Raw genomic sequence first — 23,668 nt, 5'->3', positions numbered from 1 at the left:
AATATCCAAAATAGTCAAGTTGCTTTTAAACTTTCATGATGGCGGCACCCTCTGGACTGGCAAAAGTCCACAGCGCAGCCCACCTTTCTCTTTCCCTTCTCTGTTTATTCCCCAGCCACCAGAATAGTCCTCTGTGAAGTCCCTGGCTAGCAGGGCTGATTTTTAGGTTAATTCTTAGGTCTTACCACCACTGCGGAATCTCCAAGTTGTCTGTGCCGTCAGGATTGCTCAGGATCACTGCCAGACCGCAACTCCATATGTCTCGTTTTTTGGTATTTTCATGCAAATTCTTCTGCTAGTTGGGGTTTAGTCCGCTTCTTTATCCTCTTCTTCAAGGTTCAGGGGTCCAAGCTTATCTTCTGTGTCTATGTTAATTGGTTTCCCTTTTCTTTGTTGAAGAGGGTTTGTGCAGTCTTTCTGCTTAGTCCGCCATCTTGCTGGAACTCCTCCAATAAGGTTTTAATAAGTATATTTAAAATTAAAAATATGTATGTTGTAATTTTCAGAGCAGTTTTTAGATTTACAGAAAAATTGTAAATATAGTACAGAGAATTCCCATATAATTGTGCCCAGTTTCTCCTATGTGTAACATCTTTCATCTTTGTATGGTGTATTTGTTATAATCAGTGAGCCAATATTGATGCATGATGAAAGTCCATATTTTATTCAGATTTTTCTAAAATTCTTTTAGATATGTGTGTGTGTGTAGGTATATATATGTATGTATAAAATTGGTAATTTGGATATATTTTAAACATTTGTATTGTCCTTGTTTGTATAGTAATGACATGGAGCCATATAACAAATGCTATTTCTGCTATAAATAACTTAGAGAATTTGGAGGAAGAATAAAAGAAACCTTTGCCACAATGAGATTCTTATATTTTTTATGCTTAAATGTCACAGGAGAGAAAATAATTAACCTTTCCTTTTTCTTCTTGTTATGTATTCAGTCGAACAGGTTCCTGTAGAACCATACAACATCCCACTCTCCCAGGCCGAAGTCATACAGGAAGGAAGCGATGTTACTCTAGTTGCCTGGGGAACTCAGGTCAGTAGTAACATTTGTCCCATTTGTTAATGCCCATGTCATGCTTGAAAGCTCTCCTTTTAAATCATGTTACTATAAAGAATTCAAAATGGTTTTTTCTTTATATTTCAATTTAAGTCTATTTAGCTTTGGTGCTCCATCTATATCTGGTACTGTTTCCTGACTTAAGGTGTTTGTTTATTCAGTCATTTGGTGCCTAAGGTATTTGACTGCTAACCAGAAAGCTGGCAGTTCAAACCTACCAGCCACTTCTCGGGAGGAAGGTTGTGCAATCTACTTCTGTAGTGATACTGCCTTGGAAATCCAAGGAGGGGTCGTTATGGGTTGGATTCAACTCGGTGGCAGTGACTTTGGTTTGGTTATGGTAAAGTCATTAAAATTTTGTTGAGAGTTTACAAAAATAGATTAAAAACACTTTCTCTTGAGGCATATACATATCCTCACTTCTTGCTGTATTTTCATCTCACCTCCTGCCATCTCTCTTGATAACTTTGCTGGACATGTGGACCCATCCAGTGTCTGAGCCTTTCTGTACCTTGCCTATTTTCAGTGAATTTCCCACGGATCTGCTTTCTCCAGGGCTTGTTGTCACTCTGCTTTATTTCCAAACTGTTGAGCTTAGAACTCTTACTTTCTGGCCATACTCTTTTTTACTTCTACCTCAACTTCTTTTGAAGAAATAGTGAGCTTTCCTTTTCCTATGTAAAGGAAATAGTTGCTTGTTTTAGACAATTAAGTATAGTGTAAAGACGGTAGTGAAAATCATTTGCAATACCACAAGCTCCTACTCTCTTTTCCTGTTTGTCTTTGGCTTGGAGGACTATAGTCCTTATTCTTTTTAACCTCCAATGGGATAACTGGGCTGGTTGGTCAGTCATGTTTCATTAATACTGTCCATGATAGTTGTCTCAAGCCTTTTCTGCCTCCTTAAGTCCTTTTTAACCCATATCCCTGGCTTCCTTAGCATGTGACCTTGTTTCTTTCTTTCACAGGGAAATTAGGATGTATTAGATATAAATTCTCGTAACTTGCTTACCCTTCACACCTGTCACTTCTGCTGACAATCCTTTTCTCTTTCCCTTTTGTCTTTGAAGAATGTTGTTGTTGCTGTTGTTATGTGCCGTCGAGTCAAACCCGACTCATAGCGACCCCTCCTTGGGTGTCCGAGGCAATATCACTACGGAAGTAGGATTGCCCAACCTTCCTTCCGAGGAGTGGCTGGTGGGTTTGAACCGCCAGCCGTCTGGTTAGCAGGCAAGTGTCTTAGCCACTATGCTACCAGAGCTCCCCTTTGAAGAATAGGTATCTGCTTTTCATAACTAACCTCTTTAGGTGTGTTTTGACTTGCATCTTATTTCACCTTCTTCAGCATAGTCCACAACTAGCCCATCTCTCCTGCATCTTCAGTTTCTTTTTCTGTGTTCCTTTTCTTAAAAAGATGTGTGTCTCTTCATTCTCTAAAGCATATCTTTTCTCCACCTTACTTTTCCTTTTAATACTAGTGTATTTCCCTTTTTTCTTTCTTTTTAACATTTTATTGTGATTGGGGTGAAAGTTTACCAAATAAATTTGTTTCCATTTGACAGTTTATACACATTTTGTTTAGTGATATGGATTGCAGTGCCCACAATATAATAGCACTCTTCCCACCTCCTCCCTGTGTTTTCTGTTTCCATTTGTCCTTCTTTCCTATCTCTTCCTGCCTTATGAGCTTTTATCCCTGGGCAAATACTGCCCTTTTGCTCTTGTGAGGTTGGTTGTTACAAGCAGTGCATCCTTCCCTGGTGTTATTTATGTCTTAGGCCTATCTGTGGTTTGGCTGAAGGTTGAGCCACAGACGTGAATTTAGTTCCATGCTTGAAGGGTGCCATAGTCTTGGGAGTTTCACCAATTTCTGTCAGACCAGTAAGCCTGGTCTTTTTTTGTTTTATGATTTTGAGTTTTGTTCCATATTTCTTTCACATTCTGCCTAAGACCTTCTATTGTGATTCCTTTCAGAGTGGTTAGTAGTAGTAGCTGGGTACCATCTTGTTCTTCTGGTCTCAGGGTAGTAGAGGCTGAAGTTCATGTTGTCCATTAGTCCTTTGGATGAACTGTTTCCATGCCTTTTTGATTTTCTTCACTCTGCTTTGGATGGGGAGAGACTGGTAATTGAAACCTAGGTGGCTGCGCATAAGCTTTTAAGATCCTAGGTGTTAATCACCACAGTAAAAAGTAGAATATTGTCTTTGTGGGTTATATTACACCAATTGACTTTGATGTCCCTTAAGACTATAGTCCTGAGCCCCCAGGCCAGCAACTCATTCCCTCCAGATATTTGGTTATGGCTAAGAAGTTTTCATAACATTGCCCCCTGTATGCTCTACTGTATTCATGGATATATTTACAGCACATATAAATACTTTGTAGAAATATCCTTTGTCAAATATATGTATATTCATGGATATAGTACCATTCCCTTCTTTTTTTATCACTAAATTTGAATAACTAGTTTTTACTGCTTGTGTTTAGTTCCTTAACTTCCTTATGTCCTGTACCTTGAGTTCTGTTTGTACTAATTTACTAAAACTATTTCTGCTAATACCACCAGTAATCTTGTAATTATCAAATCTAGCCTTTACCTATATCACTGTGATATATGATACTGGCTGCTTTTTATATGAAACTTTTCTTCTTTAGTTTCTGGAATATTCTGTCCTTTCATCTTCTTTCTCTTTAGCTTCTGGAATATGGCGTTTCTTGATTTTCTTTCTCTTTAACTATTTTCTTTCTTTTTTTAAGTAAGCACCTCTTTCTCTGTTTTTCCCTTAGATGTTGATGATCTACAGGGTTCTGTGATTGCTGACCTTCTCTATGCTTTCTCTAGAAACCCCATCTACTCCTGTGGCTTTATTTGTTTATGTTGATAACTTTAGAATCACTCTTTGTAGCACTGACATCTCTTTCTTTTCCTAAGACTATATTTTCAACTTTTTTTAGACCTCTATCTTTGGCTATTTTGATAGAATATTGGACTTAATCTGTCCAAAACAAGTTTATTAATTCTCCATACAAATTAATTCTTCTGACTTTTAAACACTATGTCCATTAATGATATCAGAATTCTATTAGTTTTCCAGGCCTTAACTCATGTATTTTAGTTCTCTAGTGCCACTCTAATGGAAAATACCACAAATGTATGGCTTGCACAAACAGAGATTATTGTCTTACAGTTTAGGAGGCTAGAAGGTTGAGTTCAAAGTGCTAGCTCTAGGGGCTGGGTAAAGGCCCTTCAACCTTGGGCTTCAGCTCTGCCTCTTGCTCTTGGCTCACTGGAGCTGGAAGCATCTATTAACTCAATCAGTGGCTGGCTGCTTAGGTTGAAAATCACAAGGTTAACAAGTAAAATGGCATAGTCCAGAAATTATCAAGCAACATGGCAGGCCACTAGTTCAAGTCCAGAAACGGTCTCAGGATTGGCAGACAACATGAAGACTTGGTCAAATGCAGGATCCAGATGTACCAAAAAACTCAGAGACCGTTCTGAAACAGCTGCTTCTTATATACTGGAAGCAGACCACATCCCTAAGGCATACTCAGCTGCTCACAGCAGATTCCATCATGGAGTTGATTACCAATCTCATCATGGGAAATCACTACCTTCAGCTGCCCAGCTACTCAAAACCAGGCCCAGCCAAGTTGACACATGTAATCTGCCATACCATGTAATCATTTTTTGCATATTTCCCTCATTTCAGGTTCATGTGATCCGAGAGGTGGCTTCCATGGCTCGGGAAAAGCTTGGAGTGTCTTGTGAAGTAATTGACCTGAGGACTATAATACCTTGGGATGTGGATACAGTTTGCAAGGTATAAATACAGGTAGTCCCCAAATTATGACAGGTCTCTGTTCTGACCTCTCCATCATAAGTTGCTAATGATATAAGTTGAATAAATCTTTTTTAATTTTATTATTTAAATTTTTCATTTTTATTGCCTTCTATTATCAGTATCTTTATAAATCCAATCTTTATTTGTCTTTTGGGGTTGGAAACATTACATATAAACTTGCAGATAAATTTTAATACATACACACAAGAAAAAGTACACAACTCATAAAAATTTGCTCAGATGATGAAGAAGAGCTGGATCACATTGACATTTTATCAGTTGTAGTCATAAATTCACTTGTGGAAGGTTCTGGACCATCTGGATTATCCTTGAAAATAAGAGTTGTGTTTCTGTTCAGAAAATCAATGACAGAAATCTGTATGGTCCTTTTCTTTCTTCATATATTTTGTGATAACTCACTGCTTCACAAATCTGCTTATTGACTCTAACAACACATTTGGGTTCATGTTTTCAAACAACTGAAGCCTGTGATTTAGTTTAGAAAAAACTTCAGCTAGTCCTTTCACTGTAAATTTTTTTGACAACTTCTTTCCTTCCTCTTCCTCATCATTTCTTTCTTCTTCAGCATTTCTCTCCTCTATTATACAGTGTGTTTTGAAAGTGAATCATAAAATTGAACATATGTCAGGGAACATCTGAGCATCAACAAATCAGTGTTGTATGTGGTATATATTGTAATAAGCTGTATAAAAAACAAGAACAGAAAAAACAGATGGTTGTAAGTATGACTTGTTATAACTTGATTATGTAATAAGATGGGGGCTACCTGTATAATGTATTTCACGATTGATAGAGTGTCATTTACTTAATATCTTGGGCCAAATTCATTGAATATTTGCAATGAATTGTTTTGAAATGTGAGCGTTATGAGAAATTTCAGCTTACTTAAAATTTTTAATTGGCAGTGTGAAAGGAATATGTTCTGTGTAATCAGCTTAATGCTCAGGAAGTGAATCACTTTAGGGTTCCTTTTGTCTCTAGCAGTTTTGTTTGTTTAAAATATTGTAAAGCTGGAGGGAACGACAGAGAAGAGCAGCAGCCAGGCATCCAGGTAATGGGAGGGCCCCAGGCCCCACCACCCTCAGGAAGGAAAGCGGGGGAAAGTGAAGCCAGAAGGGATGACAGAGCAGAGCAGCGCCAGGGATCTGAGTAAGGAGAGGACAGAGAGGTTTTGAACAGCTAAGGGAGACAAACTTGTTTGTCAGTTTGTCGTACTGTTTGGTTTGTGTGTTGCTGTGCAGCTTGAGGCTGTGTGACCAGTGTTTCAAGTGCCCTCAATGAGATGGAGCATTTACACAGCGGCTGCGGCAATGGACTCAAGTATAGCAGGGATTGCGGAGCTGGCGCAAGACTGGGCAATGTTTCTTTCTGCTGTGCATAGGGTCGCTGTGAGTCAGAGACGACTCGATGACACCTAACAATGACAACAACAATGTCCTTCGTGCAGCCAACTTGGATTGAGTTGTGTGAATAATTGAGTAGAGCAGTATCAGGGATATTGCAGTTACTTGTAATTTTAGCTTGTTATTGGTTTATGGTCTGATAAGCTAGGTTTAATTTTGTCAGGTAAATGGTTTGGCTAAATTTTTATTTGTCTTCTCTCTAAAGGAGATGGGATGAATTATTTGAAACACACACACACAGACACACACAGACACACACACACTCTCTTTGTATCACCTTAATACTGTGTGTCACAGTTTGGATGTCATGTTGTGTGGTTCTGGCTGCTGGTTTACAGTATTCTACCTAAGTAGTCTCTTGAGCTTTGGCCTGATTAATTGATAATGTTCTTACTATGAACAGGATTCACATAGTATCTTCTAAAGAATATAATTTAGTTCTCATTAATTTGTCAACAACCAGTATCCATTATATTAATGTCTAGATAAGTTGTTGTTGTTGTTATTTGCCGTCAAGTCGGACCAGGCTCATAGCGACCCCTCCTTGGGTTTCCAAGGCGGTATCACTATGGAAGTAGATTGCCCAACCTTCCTTCCAAGGAGTGGCTGGTGGGTTTGAACCGCCAGCCTTCTGGTTAACAGTCAAGTGCCTTAGGCACTACGCTACCAGAGCTCCATAGTGATACCGCCTCTGAAAGCCAATGAGGGGTCGCTTACGAGTTGGGTCTGACTCGATGGCACATAACAACAACAACAACAACAACATTCCCATATTAGTGTAAGGAAGATTAAGCCCTTTTTTTTGGTGTGTGTGTGATGGTTTTACCTATTGAAGTTCAAGTAACAATTACATGTGTTACGGTTTTCTGTTGATTTGCTGCTATACAAATTAATTTTAAGACCTAGGATATTTTACATTTACTATTGTTTTTTAGTGATACTGCATTCTCATGGCTTTCACAGACTGTTTCTCAGGTGTATTACTTTAAAATAATAAGTAGATACCACTGCTATGTAGCATGAGGTGTTCTGAGGTGAAAATTGTTTTATAATTTAGTACAAGATTTCAGATTTGTTATAGTAAACGTTTCTGTAGACCCACTTGACACTGTCTAAACATGACATTGTTACAGATTGTTTCAACAATATTCTGAGCCCTTATCTTTCAGTAGCCATAATGAAGAGCAGTTTTCTAGATTCAGTTTTTTGTAACTGCGTGGAAACAATAATTTAGTGCATTTTGCTGGCATTAACAAATAAAGTCAGACACCAAGTTTTTTTTTCAATAGTGAAACATTCCTAATTATGATTAAACTGGGGGTGATAGCGTTTTTGCCAGAGCTGACTTCTTTGCAGCACCTAAAACCCAGAAACCAAACTCACTACCATTGAGTTGGTTCTGACTCATAGCAACCCCCCTTTGGGTTTCTGAGGCAGTAAATCTTTAGATTGTCCAGTCTTCCTTCCATGGAGTGGCTGGTGGGTTTGAACTGCCAGTCTTCTGGTTAGCAGTCAAATGCCTTAGGCACTATGAGCCAGAGCTCCTATCCTCCACTTATTCGCAAGTTTGCACTTTGACTGTGAATGATGCCTCTGTAGGTGGATATTATGTTTTCTTATGAGTTGTAGGAATTACTAATAGATGATCAGGACGAGGTCTTTTAGAACCTAATTTACTTAGTTATATACCTTCTACTTCAAAAAGGATTTGGAGCAGCTTACAGTAAAAAAAAATATAAATTTAGTAACAGTCAAGTTGGTGACTGAAAACAAATAAATGGGAGGTATAGGAAAAAAGAAGGAGAAATTTTAATTTATTTGTATCTGTATCTATCTATTTATCTATATCTGTTTGTGGGGAGCCCCCTTATATTAAATCTACTGTTTTTAATCTTTGTATGAATGTAAATCTAGTTTCCTTAGGGCATTTTCCTCCTTAGAAAGATCAAAGAGCAAACTAGAGACCTCCACTGAAATAAGCAAGTGATGCATCAAACCTGACTTGTTAGCGTCATTCTTTCAGTTTTAGTTGGCATGCTTTCATCATGTTACTTTTCTAGTTGATGATTTTCTGGTTGGGACAGTGAAAGCCAGTTTGTCATTTCTTGATTACTTTGCATCTTTTTGTGACTATCTTCATTGCTGATCATGATAACATCCTCTGTTTTTGTTTCATGTAGCAAGAGAAGTAATTGGATACTTAGCTTTGTTATAGGATTTAGGGATGATTTTGGAAAAATAGTCCCTATAGCTAAACATTCATATTAAAAATAAGGCATTCTTTGTTTAACTGCAGTTAAGCTTTTTCTCTTTCATTTTTGTTAAAATAATAAAAATCTATGTTTATAATATCCTTTCCTTAGTTCTGGGTTAATTCTTAATAATGAAAATCTATGTTTATAATATCCTTTCCTTAGTTCTGGATTTTATCAGTTGATTTTGTATTATGACAAAATTATGTCCTTTAGCTTAATTCATTACATGTTAAATTCCACACCAATATGTATCTTTTGGAATGCATAGTCAGCCACTCCTCGGAAGGAAGGTTGGGCAGTCCTACTTCCGTAGTGATACTGCCTCGGAAACCCAAGGAGGGGTCGCTATGAGTCGGGGCTGACTCGATGGCACATAACAATAACAACAACAGTCAAAAAAAAGCCTATTAAAGGTAAAAATGATATCCGAACACATATTAGCATTCTGTACACAGTAAAACAAGTTTAGGATTGAGTTTGCTAATGTAATCTGAATTTAATGTTTTTAAAATATAGTCTGATTTTTTGCTTTATGAAGCCTTGTAGCTTCATGTGGAAGTTAAAAACCTGAAAAGTTTTTTGGAAATAGGGAAAGCAGCAGAAGCTTTGAGTGTTATTCAGGGTTGGAGTCACAAAATTGGAGACTGGAGTAGGCCCAAATGTCACAGCCAGTTTTTCCTCTCAGTTTGAAAGTGAGATATAGGAGGTAAGCTGGAATTCTCTGAAAAGCAGAATGGAAATTCTCTATTTTTGTGGTGGTTAGCAGACAGGTTGCTCTGTAGCAATGGGAATACCATCCTGAGAACCTCATAGATGAGAGGGGAAAGCCCTGAATGGAGTGGTAACTTGGCACTGATGATCTGCATTTGGTTTTTACTTGGAGTACCTGCCTATTTGATTTCAACTAGAAGTTGGAAATCCAAACTTAGAGAATTTGTGTGTCTTGGTGTGCAGTAACAAAACTGGACACCTGAGGGATTCTAAGCACTCTCCCTTACAAGACATTTTCCCAATTCTGTAGTTGTGTATAAGGCAAAAAAGCTAAATAGAAAATAATTGAAAAAGTTAAACTATCACTTAGTGTTGAAAAGAGAAAGGACCAGTGATGCTCTCAGTGGAGACAAAAGATCCAGTGATGCTGTCAGTTGACAGATGTGGAGAGGCATGCCTCATGATTAGAGGTAAATAGAAGTGGATCGGGTTTTCCCAAACCCACAACATAGATTCTACTCCTCTCAGTTTCTTCATGGATTATTGTAAATTACCCCCAGCACTATCTGCTCAGAAGGTCAGAGAGCAGATCCTCCCATCCTCTGGAACGTTTATAAATCAGCATTCAATAAAAAATTAGTTATATAAATAGATAGGGCTCTTTAATAAATAAGAGAAAAAGCAAACATAGATGATGTAGATAATGAAATTAGCAGACAAGGGCTTTAAAATAGCTATGATTATAATGTATAGAAAAATTGACTATGAAAGGCACAAAAGATGTAAGAGAGTAGGAGAGTAGAGAATTACCATAGAGGATTAGTAACATATGAACACATATACAAATACACATGTATATACACCTGCAGACGCAAAGTCACAGTCCATTCTTGCTGTTTGCTATGTTTTATAAAGTTGCTGACAACATTGAATTTGCGAATACTGAACCATTACTCCTGGGGAAATACAGGGTTAGTTACCTTAGAGCCCCTAGTTCCATCATCAACACATAACCTTCTTTTATGTGTGTTTCTATTTAAAGACACCTTATTTAATATATATTATTGATTCGTTAAACGTTCAGTTAATGGCCAACAATGAAAAAGCTTATGTCTGAGTAAAGCTTATCTAACACATATATTTTCTTCATCAGGCACATTACAACTTTCTTGTATTTAAACACTCCAGATAGTACTTCAGCACTCTGCTTTGGGCCTATTTTAAATAGCAAAATCACACACACACACACACACAAAGGTGTGAAAAATGTGATGCAAAATAGATTTAGGAAAAAGACACTTGTTTAAAATATTACAGCTGAAATAAGAAAAAATTTAAAAGCAGCAAGACATTAAGAAAACAAAACAAAAAAAAAACAGTACCCTTAAAAGAAAAATAACATTAACAGCTGAATTTACCACAAATTAATGAAAGCCAAATGACATCTTTAAATTGCTATAGATGCTAAATAGCATTCTGTTGTTGTAATTATGTGCCATTGAGTCGGACCCGACTTGTAGCAACCTGTCCTTGGGTTTCCGAGGCAGTATCACTATGGAAGTAGATTGCCCAACCTTCCTTCCGATGAGTGGCTGGTGGGTTTGAAATGCCAGCCTTCTGGTTAACAGTCAAGTGCCTTAGGCACTATGCTACCAGAGCTCCCAAATAGCATTCTATATCCACTGAAAACATCTTTTGAAAATTAAAATGAAATAAAATAGTTAAAACAAACACAAAGTGAGAGGATTTACCACCAGCAAACTTTCATTAAAAGAAATACTGCATGGAAGTTTCTTAGGTAGAAGGAAAATGATCCAAGAAGGAACCATGGAAATGAGAGTATACCCACTCCTTACTTATTGACATAGATTCAAAGGACCAGGTTGTTATGTGAAATTTTTGTTAAGTGACGGTTCTGGGAAATTGCAGTCAATGTTGTCAGATAGATTGTATGTGACCTGCTGTAAAGAAAGTGAATTTGCTCTGTCAACCCTCACCCAAATCACAATAAAAATTAAAAAGGGGGAAAAAAAAAAGATCTAACTTACTGGGTGGTTAATGTGTTATGTTCCCTTGAGTGGGCCATGATTCTCAGTGCTTTGGCAGTTAGGATGTAGTTTGGCAATTATGTAATAATATAGTTATCCCCCATTTTGTGATATGATATAATGAAATCACTTCCATGATGACATCTGTTATGGGCAGCCAGTCAACTAAAAGGATGTTCATGGAGGTATGGCCTGTATCCAGTATATATGGACTTTCTAGCAAAGCACTCTGGTTTTTATGCTCACTCTGGATCCTGTATCCAGCTCATTACTATCTGGCCTCTGTTTCTCAGAACTGGAGCCTGCAGCCTGCCATCTGACCTGCTGATGTTGGATTCATCAGCCCTTTCAAGTATGTGAGTCAGGAGATGCCTCCAATGTGATGTCTGAACCACAGACTTAGCACTTGGTGGCCTCTACAACCACATAAGATAAATATCTGTATGTGTATATATGTGTGTGTGTGTTACTGTTGTTGCTATGTGCTGTTGAGTCAGACCTGACTCATAACGACCCCTCCTTGGGTTTCCGAGGTAGTATCACTACGAAAGTATCACTACCTAACCTTCTTTCCAAGGAGTGGCTGGTGGGTTTGAACTGCCAGCCTTCCGGTTAGCAGTCAAGTGTCTTAGGCACTGTGTTACCAGAGCTCCTATTGTGTGTGTGTGTATACCCACATATATACATATACATATATGTAAGCTTCACTGGTTTTGCTTCTCTAGAGAACTCAGCCTAATGCACCTTCCATTTCCAGAATGAATATCAAACCTAAAGAAAGCAGAAGAAAGGAAAGAATAAAGACAAGACTAGAAATCAGTGAAACAGAAAATATAATAGAGAAAAAGTAAAAACGAGAGCTTTGAGCAGATTACTGTAATTGATAAACCCTTAGCAGAACTCGTGAAATGAACACAGGAAACACATGCTACAAGTATCAGTAATGAAAAAGGAGACACTACAGCATAGGTTACAGACAATATATAATATCACCAACTTTACAAAAAAATGACAGTGAGTTTGGTTTTGGTTACTATTTTTCATAGACAACATGATTTGTATATGAGGAACATCAGTGGAATCTAGCCAAGTTATGAGAATTAAGTAGATTTGCCAAGGTCTGTGGAAGTAAGGTCATTATACAATAATCAGTTATATTTCTGTATACTGTCAACAGACATAAATAAAATGAACTTAAATTGATGCCATTTAAAGTAGCATCAAAAATTTTTCTGGGGAAAGTAACATGATTTGTAAGAACTTTACAATGAAAATCACAAAGATATTATTCAGAGAAATTAAAGGAGACTCAAATAAATCAAAGCATATACCATTTGAGTTGACTGTAAGGCCAAGAAGAGCCAAGATAATCTTGAAAATGAACAAATCTGGAGAACTTAATTAACAATATTAAGACCTTTTTTTTTTTTTTTTTTTAAATCTGTGGTGATTATGACATCACACTATTGTAAAGATAGACAAATAGACCAATGGAACAGAGTTCAGAAACAGACTCACTGCTGATCTGATTCAGGACCAGTGTGATAATTCAGAGAGGAAAAGGTGGTCTTTTTAATAAATGATGCTGATTCAGTTGGGTATCCACATCAAAAATAAGGTATCTGAAAGAAAAACTATCTAGCTCCTGGGAGCAAGAGTAAGTGACTCTATGTAGACAAGGATTTCTGAAATACATCCACCACAACAACTCACTAACTTATAAAGAAAGACTGATGATTGGACTTCATTAAAATTAAGAAAATGTATTAACAAATGGTACCAATAAGTCCATAATTAGACAACATGAAGATTTGGGGAAACTTATATCCAGAAACATAAAGTACTTTTGTAATGAAAAAGAAAAATGCAGACATCCCAATAAAAAATAGGCAAAGGTCAGGCATTTCACAAAAGAAGATATCCAAATGGCTAATAGGAAAATTTGCTCATTTTTTTTTAGTGTTAGGAAATGCTAATTAAAACCACAGTACACACCATTCTGGGTAAAATGAAAAATAGCAAGTGTTGACAAGGATGTGGAACAACTCAAACTCTAGTATACTAATGTTTAGAATGTAAATTGGTGCATCAGTTTGGAAAGTTGTTTGGTAGTATTTATCTGAATTCTATGACCCATAAATCCACCCCAACGGTCTCTGTAACTAAAATGTACAAAAGATAAGTAAGTACAAGAACGTTCTTCATAGGAGCACTAAGTATAATAATCTCTATTTCTAAACTACCTAAATGCCTATCAACTGGAGAAGGATAAATGATAAGTAAATGGAATATTATTTCCCAATGAGGAAAAATGAACTAAATGTTTTATAAAATAATATTTTATTGTGTTTTTGGTGAGGTTTAAATAGCAGTTTAGGTTCCCATTCAACAATTTCAACACAAGTTGTTCAGTGACATTGGTTACATTCTTCACAATGTGTGAACATTCTCATTATTTTCATTCTGTTTGTTCCTTTTCCATGAATCTAGTTTCCCTGCTCCCGTATAGTCTTACCTTTGTTTTAAAGTAATTGTTGACTGTTCTCACATAGATGATTTTTTTAAAGAAGCACTGTACTTATGGGTGGCAATATTTTTTGAGCCAACTTGTTATTTGACTATGTGGTGACCTCGGGTTAGTTCTGGTTCAAGGTTTGAAGAGTAACTCAGGGCAGTAGTCTTCAGGGGTCCTCCAGTTTCAACCATTCCAGCAAGTTTGTCTTTTTTTAAATTATCTTTCTTTTAAAAGGAATTTGAGCTTCTGTTCCACATTATTTCTCCCATTGTATCATAGACTATTTATTGTGCCTCTGATTAGAATGGTCATTAGTGGTAGGTGGGCATCATCTAGTTCTTCTGGTCTCACAGTAGATGAGGTTGTGTGAAATAAAAAGTTAGTGGAACAATGTATATTCATTTCACAAATACAATTTGACTTGAAGCCAAACTCAAATGAATACATGCTATATGATTCCATTTATATGAAATTTAAAAACAGACAAAACAAAGCTATAGTATTAGAAGTCAAGTCAGTAATTATCCTTAAGAGAGTTAATAATTGGAAGGGAGAGAGGTTCCGGTAAGATGGTGGAATAGGCAGATAGACACAGACCCTCTTCAACAAATAAAAGGTTAACCAGTTAACACAGAAACAGAAGCTAATCCTGGTGCTCTGAGCTTTGAAGAGAAGGACATAGAAGCGGACTAAACTCCAGCTAGTAGAAGAACCTGCATGAAAACACCAAAAAAGGAGACATATGGAGCTGCAATCTGTCAATGATCAGCACAGACAGCTTGGATAATATCGAATGGTGTTAGGACCTAAGAGTTAACCTAAAAATCGGTCCTGCTAGCTAGGGGCTGCTCAGAGAACTGCACTGGTGGCTGGTGAATAACAGGGGAAGCAGTGAAGAGGAAGGCGGGCTGAGCTGTGGACTTTTTCCTGTCTGAAGGGCAAAGCTATTTTGAATGTTTATGAGTGGTTCTACCACTTTGGATATTTAAAGTGAGAGTGTTCTCCCAGATTCCAGGGACTTAAGAATAGGCTCCACTTGCTGAGAACCACAAAGACATTCAGGACACAAATGACAGGAAAGGTGTGATATTCCCCTTGTTACATTTAGACCCCATACCCTCTTGGTGAATGGAGGTGCGGCTATCCCTCATTCCCACCCACCTTCTGGTCGGGCAGGAATTCCATCCCAGTCTGTGTGCTCAGGTGGAGACTGGGTGCCCTGCCCTACACTGCCCAGATTTTTTTTTCCTTTTTTTAGTTTGTTTGCTTCTGTCTGTTTTAAAATTCTTCTCTCTCTCTTTTTTTTTGGTCCTTTTTATTATTATTCTTTATTCTTTCCTTCCCAGGTTCTGGTTTTCAGCTTGTTCTCTCTTCTGTGTTCTGGGTTCCCATTTTTGTTTCTTCTGGTTAATCCCCTTTCTTGTTTTTCTCTTTGCATTTTCCCTATTTTGTTCTTCATTATTCTTCTACTCTACTTTTTTCTTATTGACCTCTCCACAGATATTTTGTGATTTTTTAAAAAATTATTTATTTATTTATTGTGATTGTTCCTATGTGTTTATGCAGTGTGTTTTTTGTCCACTTGCTTTTAGTTTTTTGATGGTTTTTGGTTATAGTTTTTGTCTGAGTAGGAGATAGCAACAGTGCCCATATGACACAACTACACCCACACTTCCTGCAGCTCCACTTCCTAAGGTTTATGTGGGATACCATCAAAAGGAATAACCTACGTATCATTGGAATTCCAGAACAGGAAGAGAAAAATAAAACCACTGAGAAAATTGTGCAAGATTTGTTGGAAGAGAATTTTCCTGATGTGATGAACGATGAGAATATCCATTCAGGAAGTCCAATGAACCCCAAACAGAATAGACTCCCAAAATAAAATCAGCAAGACATATATCATCATCAAACTCATCAAACCAAAGACAGAGTCCTGAAAGCAGCATGGGAAAAATGAAACGTTACTTAAAAAGGACAACCAGTAAGAATAAGCTGAGATTTCTCAGCAGAAACCATGCAAGCAAGAAGGCAATGGGAGGGTATATATAAAACCCTGAGAGAAAAATTTCTGACTAAGAATTATATACCCAGAAAACTTGTCCCTCAAATAAAATGGTGAAATTAGGAGATTCCCAAATAAGCAGAAATTAAGGGAGTTTTTTAAAACCAGACCAAACTTTCCAGAGATACTAAAGGGAGTCCTTTAAACACAGAACCAATAATAGCAAACAACAACTGACCATTAATACACAAGATGAAATAACCCAGAAACCAGCACAGCTATGGAAGTATGAGAAGTAAAATAAGCTTAGAAGATTGTAAACAGGGAACCAGAGACATCAGTTGGCAAATGAGGACAGCTACAAACCAAAAAAAGGGAAAGAACAGTATAGTTATGAAACTAAATGGTGAGGAAGTCAAGAAAGTTGCAAGATTGAATGGACAGTTCTAAACTTGGGGATAAAATTATAAATCACAGGTTTATCAGAAAAATGATAAACCTTGACATCACAAAAGAAGACAAACACAAATATTTAGCAAATACTAAAACAATACCAACAAGGGAAATGATAACATGATTCATAAACATAATGAGCTCATTACAGAAGAATTTATGGAACAAAATATGAAACCAAGAGCACCATGAAAAACACATAACAAAATGACAGCAAGCAATTCATACTTGTTGATAATTACACTAAATGTCAATGGATTAAATGCAACACTCAAGAGATGGAGAGTTGCAGACTGGATAAGAAAGCATAACCCATCAATATGCTGCCTACAAGAGATACACCTTACAAAGACAAAAGTAGACAATCAAAGGTTGGAAAAAGATTTATCAAGCAAATGGCAACCGTAAAAGAGCAGGAATGGCAATATTAATTTCTTATAAAATGGATTTTAAGACAAAAAACACCATACGAGACAAGGAAGGACATTTTATGATAATTAGCGGATCAATTGAACAAGAAAATAAAACTGTAATAAATATCTATGGGCCCTAAAATATATACATCAGACTTTAAAAGAGTTGAAAGGCAAATAGATGACTCCACAGCCATAGTTGGAGACTTTAACACACCACTTACAATGAAAGAACAACTGGAAAGAAACTCAACAAAGATGCAGAAGAGCTAAACAATACAATCCACCAACTTGGCCTTATAGACATCTATAGAGCACTTCACCCAACAACAGCACAACATACATTCTTTTCCAGTGCACATGGGTCATTCTGCATGATAGACCATATGTTAGGCTGTAAAGCAAGCCTTGATAAACTTAAAAACATTGAAATACTGCATAGCATCTTCTCAAATCATAATGCTATCAAATTAGAAATCAACAATAAGAAGATCAATGGAAAAAGAGTAAACACATGGAAAATGAATAACACCCTCTTTGAGAAAGACTGGGTAGGAGAAGAAATAAAAATCAAAATTCAAAAATTCCTTGAATCAAATGAGAATGAAAACACAACATACCAAAATCTTTGGGACACATCAAAAGCAGTGATCAGAGGCCAATTTAAAGCAATAAATGCACACATAAAAAAAAGAACAGCCAAAATCAGCACCTTAACTCAGCATCTCCAACAATTAGAAAAAGAGCAGCAAAAAGCCCTACAGACACCAGAAGAAAGGAAATAATAAAGATTTGAGCAGAAATCAATAAAGCAGAAAATGGAAATACAATAAAAAAAATCAACAAGACTAAAAGTTGGTTTTTTGAAAAGATTAATAAAATTGACAAACTGCTGGCAAATTTAAGAAGGGAAAAGAGGAAGAGAATACAAATAACATGAATGAGAAATGAAATGGATGACATCACAACAGAACAAACTGAAATAAAAAGGATAACATCAGGATACTATGAAGAACTACTCCAACAAATTTGAAAATCTAGAAGAAATGGACAGATTTCTAGAAACATAACTTACTTAAACTAACACACATTGAGGTGGAAAAGTTGAACAGATCCATAACAAAAGAAGAAATTGAACAGGTCATAAAAAATTACCAACAGCAAAATGTCCTGGCCCAGATGGTTTTGCCAGAAAATTCTACTAAGCATTTAGAGAACAACTGACACCAAACCTACTCAAATGATCCCAAAACAGAAAAGGATGGAATCCTCCCAAACTCATTTTATGAAGCAAGCATAAGACATCACTAAAAAGGAAAACTATAGACCGATATCTCCCATGAATATAGAAATAAAAATCTTCAACAAAATGCTAGCCAATAGATTCCAACAGCATATCAAGAAAATAATTCATTATGACCAGGTGGGGTTCATATCAGGTATGCAAGGATGATTCAACATTAGACAAACCATCAGCATCATCCACCACATAAATAAAACAAAGGAAAAGAACCACATGATCATATCAATCGATGCAGAAAAGACATTTGACCAAATCCATCACCCATTCCTGATCAAAACTCTCAGCAAAATAGGAATAGAAGGGACATACCTCAACATAATAAAGGGCATATATGCAAAACCAACAGCCAACATTATTCTCAATGGAAGGAGATAGAAATTATTCCCCTTGTGAACAGGAACCAGACAGGGATGCCCTCTATGACCACTTCTATTCAACACTGGATTGAAAGTCCTAGCCAAAGGAATAAGTCAAGGAAGGGAAATCAAAGGCATTCAAATTGGTAAGGAAGAAGTCAAACTATCCCTCTTTGCTGATGATAGCATCCTATACGTAGAAAACGCGAGATTGAGTCAGAAATCTACTGGAACTAATTGAGAAATCTCTCAATCATTGTGGCAGGATACAAGATCAATATCCAAAAATCAATTGGAGTCCTCTACACCAGCAAAGAGATTGCTGAAAAAAAAAATAAGGAAATCAATACCATTTAAAATACAAAAAGAAAAAAAAATCAAATTCACTGCCATCAAGTTGGATCTGACTCATAGCAACCCCTCCTTGGGTTTCTAAGGGGATATTTCTACTAGATTCTAGTAGATATATCTAATAGATATATTTACTAGAAGTAGATTGCTCAGTCTTCCTTCCAAGGAGTGACTGGTGGTTTGAACCGCCAGCCTTCTGATTAATAGTCTAATGCCTTAGGCACTATGCCACCAGATCTCCCACCATTTACAATACCTACTGAAAAAATAAAAAACTTAGGAATAAATCTTACCAGGAACACAAAAGACCTGTAGAAAGAAAACTATAAAACACTACTTCAATAAACCATAGGAGATCTACATAAATGGAAGAACATACCATGCTCATGGACAAGAAGATTGAACATTGTGAAAATGTCAGTTCTCCCCAAAGCAATCTATACATTAATGTAACCTCAATCCAGATCCCATCAGCATTCTTTAAGGATATGGAAAAACCAGTCATTAACTTTATGTGGAAAGGAAAGAGACCTTGGATAAGCAAAGCACTATTGAAGAAGAAGAACAAAGTAGGAGGTCTCACACTAGCAGATCTCAAAAACTACTATACAGCTACAATAGTCAAAACTGCCTTGTATTGGTACAATGACAGACACATAGACCAATGGAACAGAATGGAGAACCCAGAGATAGATCCATCAACCTGTGGTCAGCTGATCTTTGACAAAGGACCAAAATTCATTAAATGGGGAAGAGATTGTCTGTTTAACAAATTGTGCTGGCAAAACTGTATATCCATTTGCACAAAAATGAAACAAGATCTTTACCTCATGCCATACACAAAAACCAACTCCAGATGGATCAAAGACTTAAATGGGAAACCTAAAACTTAGGGACCCTAATATATGGAATAAATAGAGTATCAAGCATAACCCAAAATGCACAAATAGCAGAAGATAAACTAGATGAATGGGACCTTCTCAAAATTTAATTTTTATATGCTTCCAAAGATTTCTCCAAGAGTCAAAAGAGAACCTACAGATTGGGAAAAAATATTTGGCAATGACATATCTGACAAGGGACTTATCTCTAGAATCTATAGAAAACGCCAACACCTCAACAACAAAAAGACAAATAATCTGACTAAAAAATGGGCAGAAGACATGAATAGACACTTCACCAAAGAGGATATTCAGGTGGCCAACAAACGTATGAAGAAATGCTCACAATCATTAACCTTTAAAGAGATGCAAATCAAAACAACAGTGAGATACCATCTTGCCCCAGCACTAGTAGCAAAGTTCAACCAGACAGAAAATAACAAATGTCGGCGAAGATGCAGAGAGATTGGGACACTTATACACTGCTGGTGGTACTGTAAAATGATACAACTACTGTGGAAAGCAGTATGGCAATTCCTTGAAAAGTTGGAATTAGAAATACTGTTTGACCCAGCTATTCCATTACTAGATACATATCCTAAAGAAGTGAGAGCAGGACAAGAACAGATATATTCACCGCATGTTCATTGCAGCACTGCTTACAATAGCCAAAAGATGGAAGCAAACTAAGTACCCATCAACAGAAGAATGGATAACCAAACTATGGTACATACACAATGGAATACTATGCAACCCTAAAGAATAATGTAGAATCTGCAGAACACCACATAATGTGGATGAACTTGGAGGACATTATGCTGAGTGAAATAAGTGCCAGAAATAATCACATAAGGACAAATATTGTATTAGTCTGTTATTGTAAAATGTCAGGGGAGGTTTATATATGGAAGGAAGTTTGCTTTGTTGGTTGCCAGGGGTTGAAGGGGAGGGGAGAAAACACTGTTAGGTAGGTAGAAACAAGGGTTGATTTGGGTGAAGAGAAGGGCAGTATATCAAATGTGAGTGATCAGCACAGTGGCACTGGAAAGAAGACAGAGAGAGGTTCATGGAAGGTACAGACAACAAAAATTAAACCTTTTACTAATACAGTACTGTGTTATAAGTGAAGGCAAACATGAATATATGGGTTGATAGATGAGTGGATAGGCTGAACTATTAGGTATGTATATGCAGAGGAGCAGTGTGCCCAAGACCATGTATAGGTTGATAGACAATGTTTCTACAAGTATATTTGTATGTTCTGCAAGAGTTCCCAGGTATATGGAAGAGCTGACAAGGAACAAGTTTGTTGTGACTTCTTGGCCACAGCCAGCTACCCAGCAGGAGCAAGTAGTTGGACCTGTGCACTCAGGACCAGTCCCGGGGCACATCAATCTCAATTGGCATAACATACTACACAAAAACATTGTTCCACATCCCACTTTGGCAGCTAGCAACTGGGGTCGTAAAAGTTTGCAAGTGCCCCTCTAGGTGCAACAATGAGTCTTTCCTCATCCAGTGCAAAGAAGAATGAAGAAAACCAAAGATGCATGGAAACAATTAGTCCAAGTGAGCGGTACACCATGCATCCTCAGCCTATGTGACTATGAGACCAGAAGAACTAGATGGTGTCCAGCTACCACTGTCAGCCACTGGGACAGAGATCTATGTAGGAGATACTGGATAGAGTGGGAGAACAAAGTGGAACAAAACTCAAAATAATTTAAAAAAAAAAAAAAGGGGACCAGGTTTGCTGGTCTGATAGAGCCTAATGAAACCACTGAGACTATGGCCCTTAGCTGCCCCTCAGGCCTGGAATTGAACCCACTCCTGTGGCTTGCAGCCAAACAAAAGACAGGCATATGGGCTGAACATTTACATTAAATAGATATACTCCTTGGAGAGAACAATAATGGACAAATAGAAAGGATGTGTATGCACAGGGAAACAGCTCAGGCGGTAGCAGTGCATGGAGGGATGGACACAGGGAAGAGGTTACTATGGGGAGGAAGTGGGAGGGAAGCTGTTGCATTGTGGGAAACTCAGTCAATGTCATGAGACAAAGTATACTTGAGCTGCTGTATGGAAAGTGAATTTGCTTTGTAAACTTTCACCCAAATCACAATTAAAAAGAGAAAATTAGAAGGGAGTATGAGGAGGGGGTGTGCTTTTGGGTGGGTAGTAAGAGTTTCTTGTTCTGGGTGCTAATTATATAAATTCAATTTTTGAAAATCAATTGAACTCTGAACCCTTGTGATATGTGCACTTTTATGTATATATGTTATACTTCAACAAAATTAAGGTGGGGGAAAAAAAGGAAGCAGTTTCCTCCCTTTGGTTACTTTACTTCAGCTTATAGTGAGCCTTTTTATAGACTCAGGAAGAGCCTTTGTGTGTTTTAGCCAGGCGGAGTTTCTTTTGCCATTCAATGCTGTCCACACCCTTTGTTCATTTTCTCCTTACAATCCAGCTCAGCTGTCACACTGATGTAAAACAGGAGCTCATGAGTAAAACTATTCTCTTCCGAGCCTTCCCAGGAGTAAGAACAGTGGTTAAGTGTTGTGGACTTTAATGGACTTTCCTACTGAGATACAGACCGCATTCAAAATGAGTTAAAAAGTGAGCTGCAATGTTAGCAAAACAGAGGGTGAGCAGAATACTGTCAGACCTTAAGGTGCTGTCAAACTTGAAAGCAAGGTTTTTCTTAAATGAGTAGAACTTCAGGGAAGCTGCCTATGGTAAATAAGAATTTGACGGGCTTTGAAAGAAAATAAATATTTAAGAATCACGTTGTCATTTAACATAGGCAAAGTCAACTACATACACACTGCAAATATATATAAATGATGAGGTATATGTGATTCCCATGTGTTTATAGAGAAGAAAAAATTGATTATAATTCTGACACCCTTATTTTTTAATTGGAGATCAAACTATGCTAATTATTGAAATAAATAAGGGTTGCCATTGTGCCTTTATTAGCGAAAAGGCTGGTAGTTTGAACCTACTTAGTGGTGCCTGGGAAGACTGGTCTGGCTATCTACTCCTGAAAGATCACAGCATTGAAAACCCTACGGGTCATTTCTACTGTGCACACATGGGGTCACCATGAGGCAGAATTGATTTAACGGCAATTAACAACAACAACATTACACCTTGATTTCTGTCTTTTTTTCACGCTCTGCCACCCTATATTCAATGCAGAAGCAGATCTTGCTGGCTTTATCTACACAATATAGACAAAATCTTACCACTACCTCTATTGCTTATTACCCTTGACCCTGGTCCAAACCACTAGCATTTCTCACCTGGATTCTGGCCATAGCTTCCTAACTACTGTCTCTGTTTCTGGCCTTTCTTTGCCATTGGCAGAAATGATCCTTTAAAATATGAGTCAGCTCATGTTCCTTCTATTCTCTAAAAACCTCATTGGTTAAGTCAAATCCCTTAGTAAGGCCCACATGAATTTACCTGATGTGAGTATATTCCATATCCCCCTGGGCCCTTCATCCTACTGAAAATATTCTTTACCCAACTATTCCCATGGTTTACTCTGATTCTTTTAGGTCATTACTCAAATGCAATGTTCTCATTAAGGAATTTCCCAACCAGTTTCTTTTATTTTGAATCCCCCTTCAAACCCCAAAACTCCCTTTCACATTTTTTTCTTTCTTTTTCTCCATAGTGATTAACATGATCTAACATAATACATAATTTCACTATTTATTTTGTTGATCTTTCTTCCCCTTTTTAGAAGGTAAGCTCTGTGATGACAGGGTTACTTGTTGTTGGTTCACTGCTGAATTCTCAGTACCTGAATTAATCCTAGAATAGGACTGGTGCTCAATAACTACCTGCTGAATAATTATTATGGATATCAGCAGAAGAAGGGTTGACATTGTCCTGTGAAAATTGTTATACCATTGAACTGTTTTGACTTTGGTGCTTTTTCTTATTGTTGGTCCTTATACAAAAGTTTAAAAAGTAACTCTAGAGTATTACTTTATGAATAAACTCACTGCTGTTGTTACGT

General features: G+C 37.2%; 1 protein-coding gene across 1 annotated transcript in view; it reads left to right on the top strand.

Moving 5' to 3' along the window:
* The window catches only part of BCKDHB (branched chain keto acid dehydrogenase E1 subunit beta), a 406,073-nt gene that overhangs the window by 182,891 nt on the left and 199,514 nt on the right, over window positions 1-23,668 (top strand). The window contains exons 7-8 of the mRNA XM_007951268.2: window positions 954-1,051; window positions 4,789-4,899. Of these exons, the coding sequence (XP_007949459.1) occupies window positions 954-1,051; window positions 4,789-4,899 (209 nt within the window). The remainder of the gene's footprint in view (window positions 1-953; window positions 1,052-4,788; window positions 4,900-23,668) is intronic.

The sequence above is a fragment of the Orycteropus afer genome, unplaced genomic scaffold (genome assembly GCF_000298275.1).
Source record: "Orycteropus afer afer isolate SDZICR_OR568_19922 unplaced genomic scaffold, OryAfe1.0 scaffold00011, whole genome shotgun sequence".
NCBI classification, from domain to species: domain Eukaryota; kingdom Metazoa; phylum Chordata; class Mammalia; order Tubulidentata; family Orycteropodidae; genus Orycteropus; species Orycteropus afer.
Note: the sequence above shows the minus strand (reverse complement) of the source record. Positions and strands in the feature narration are given on the sequence as shown.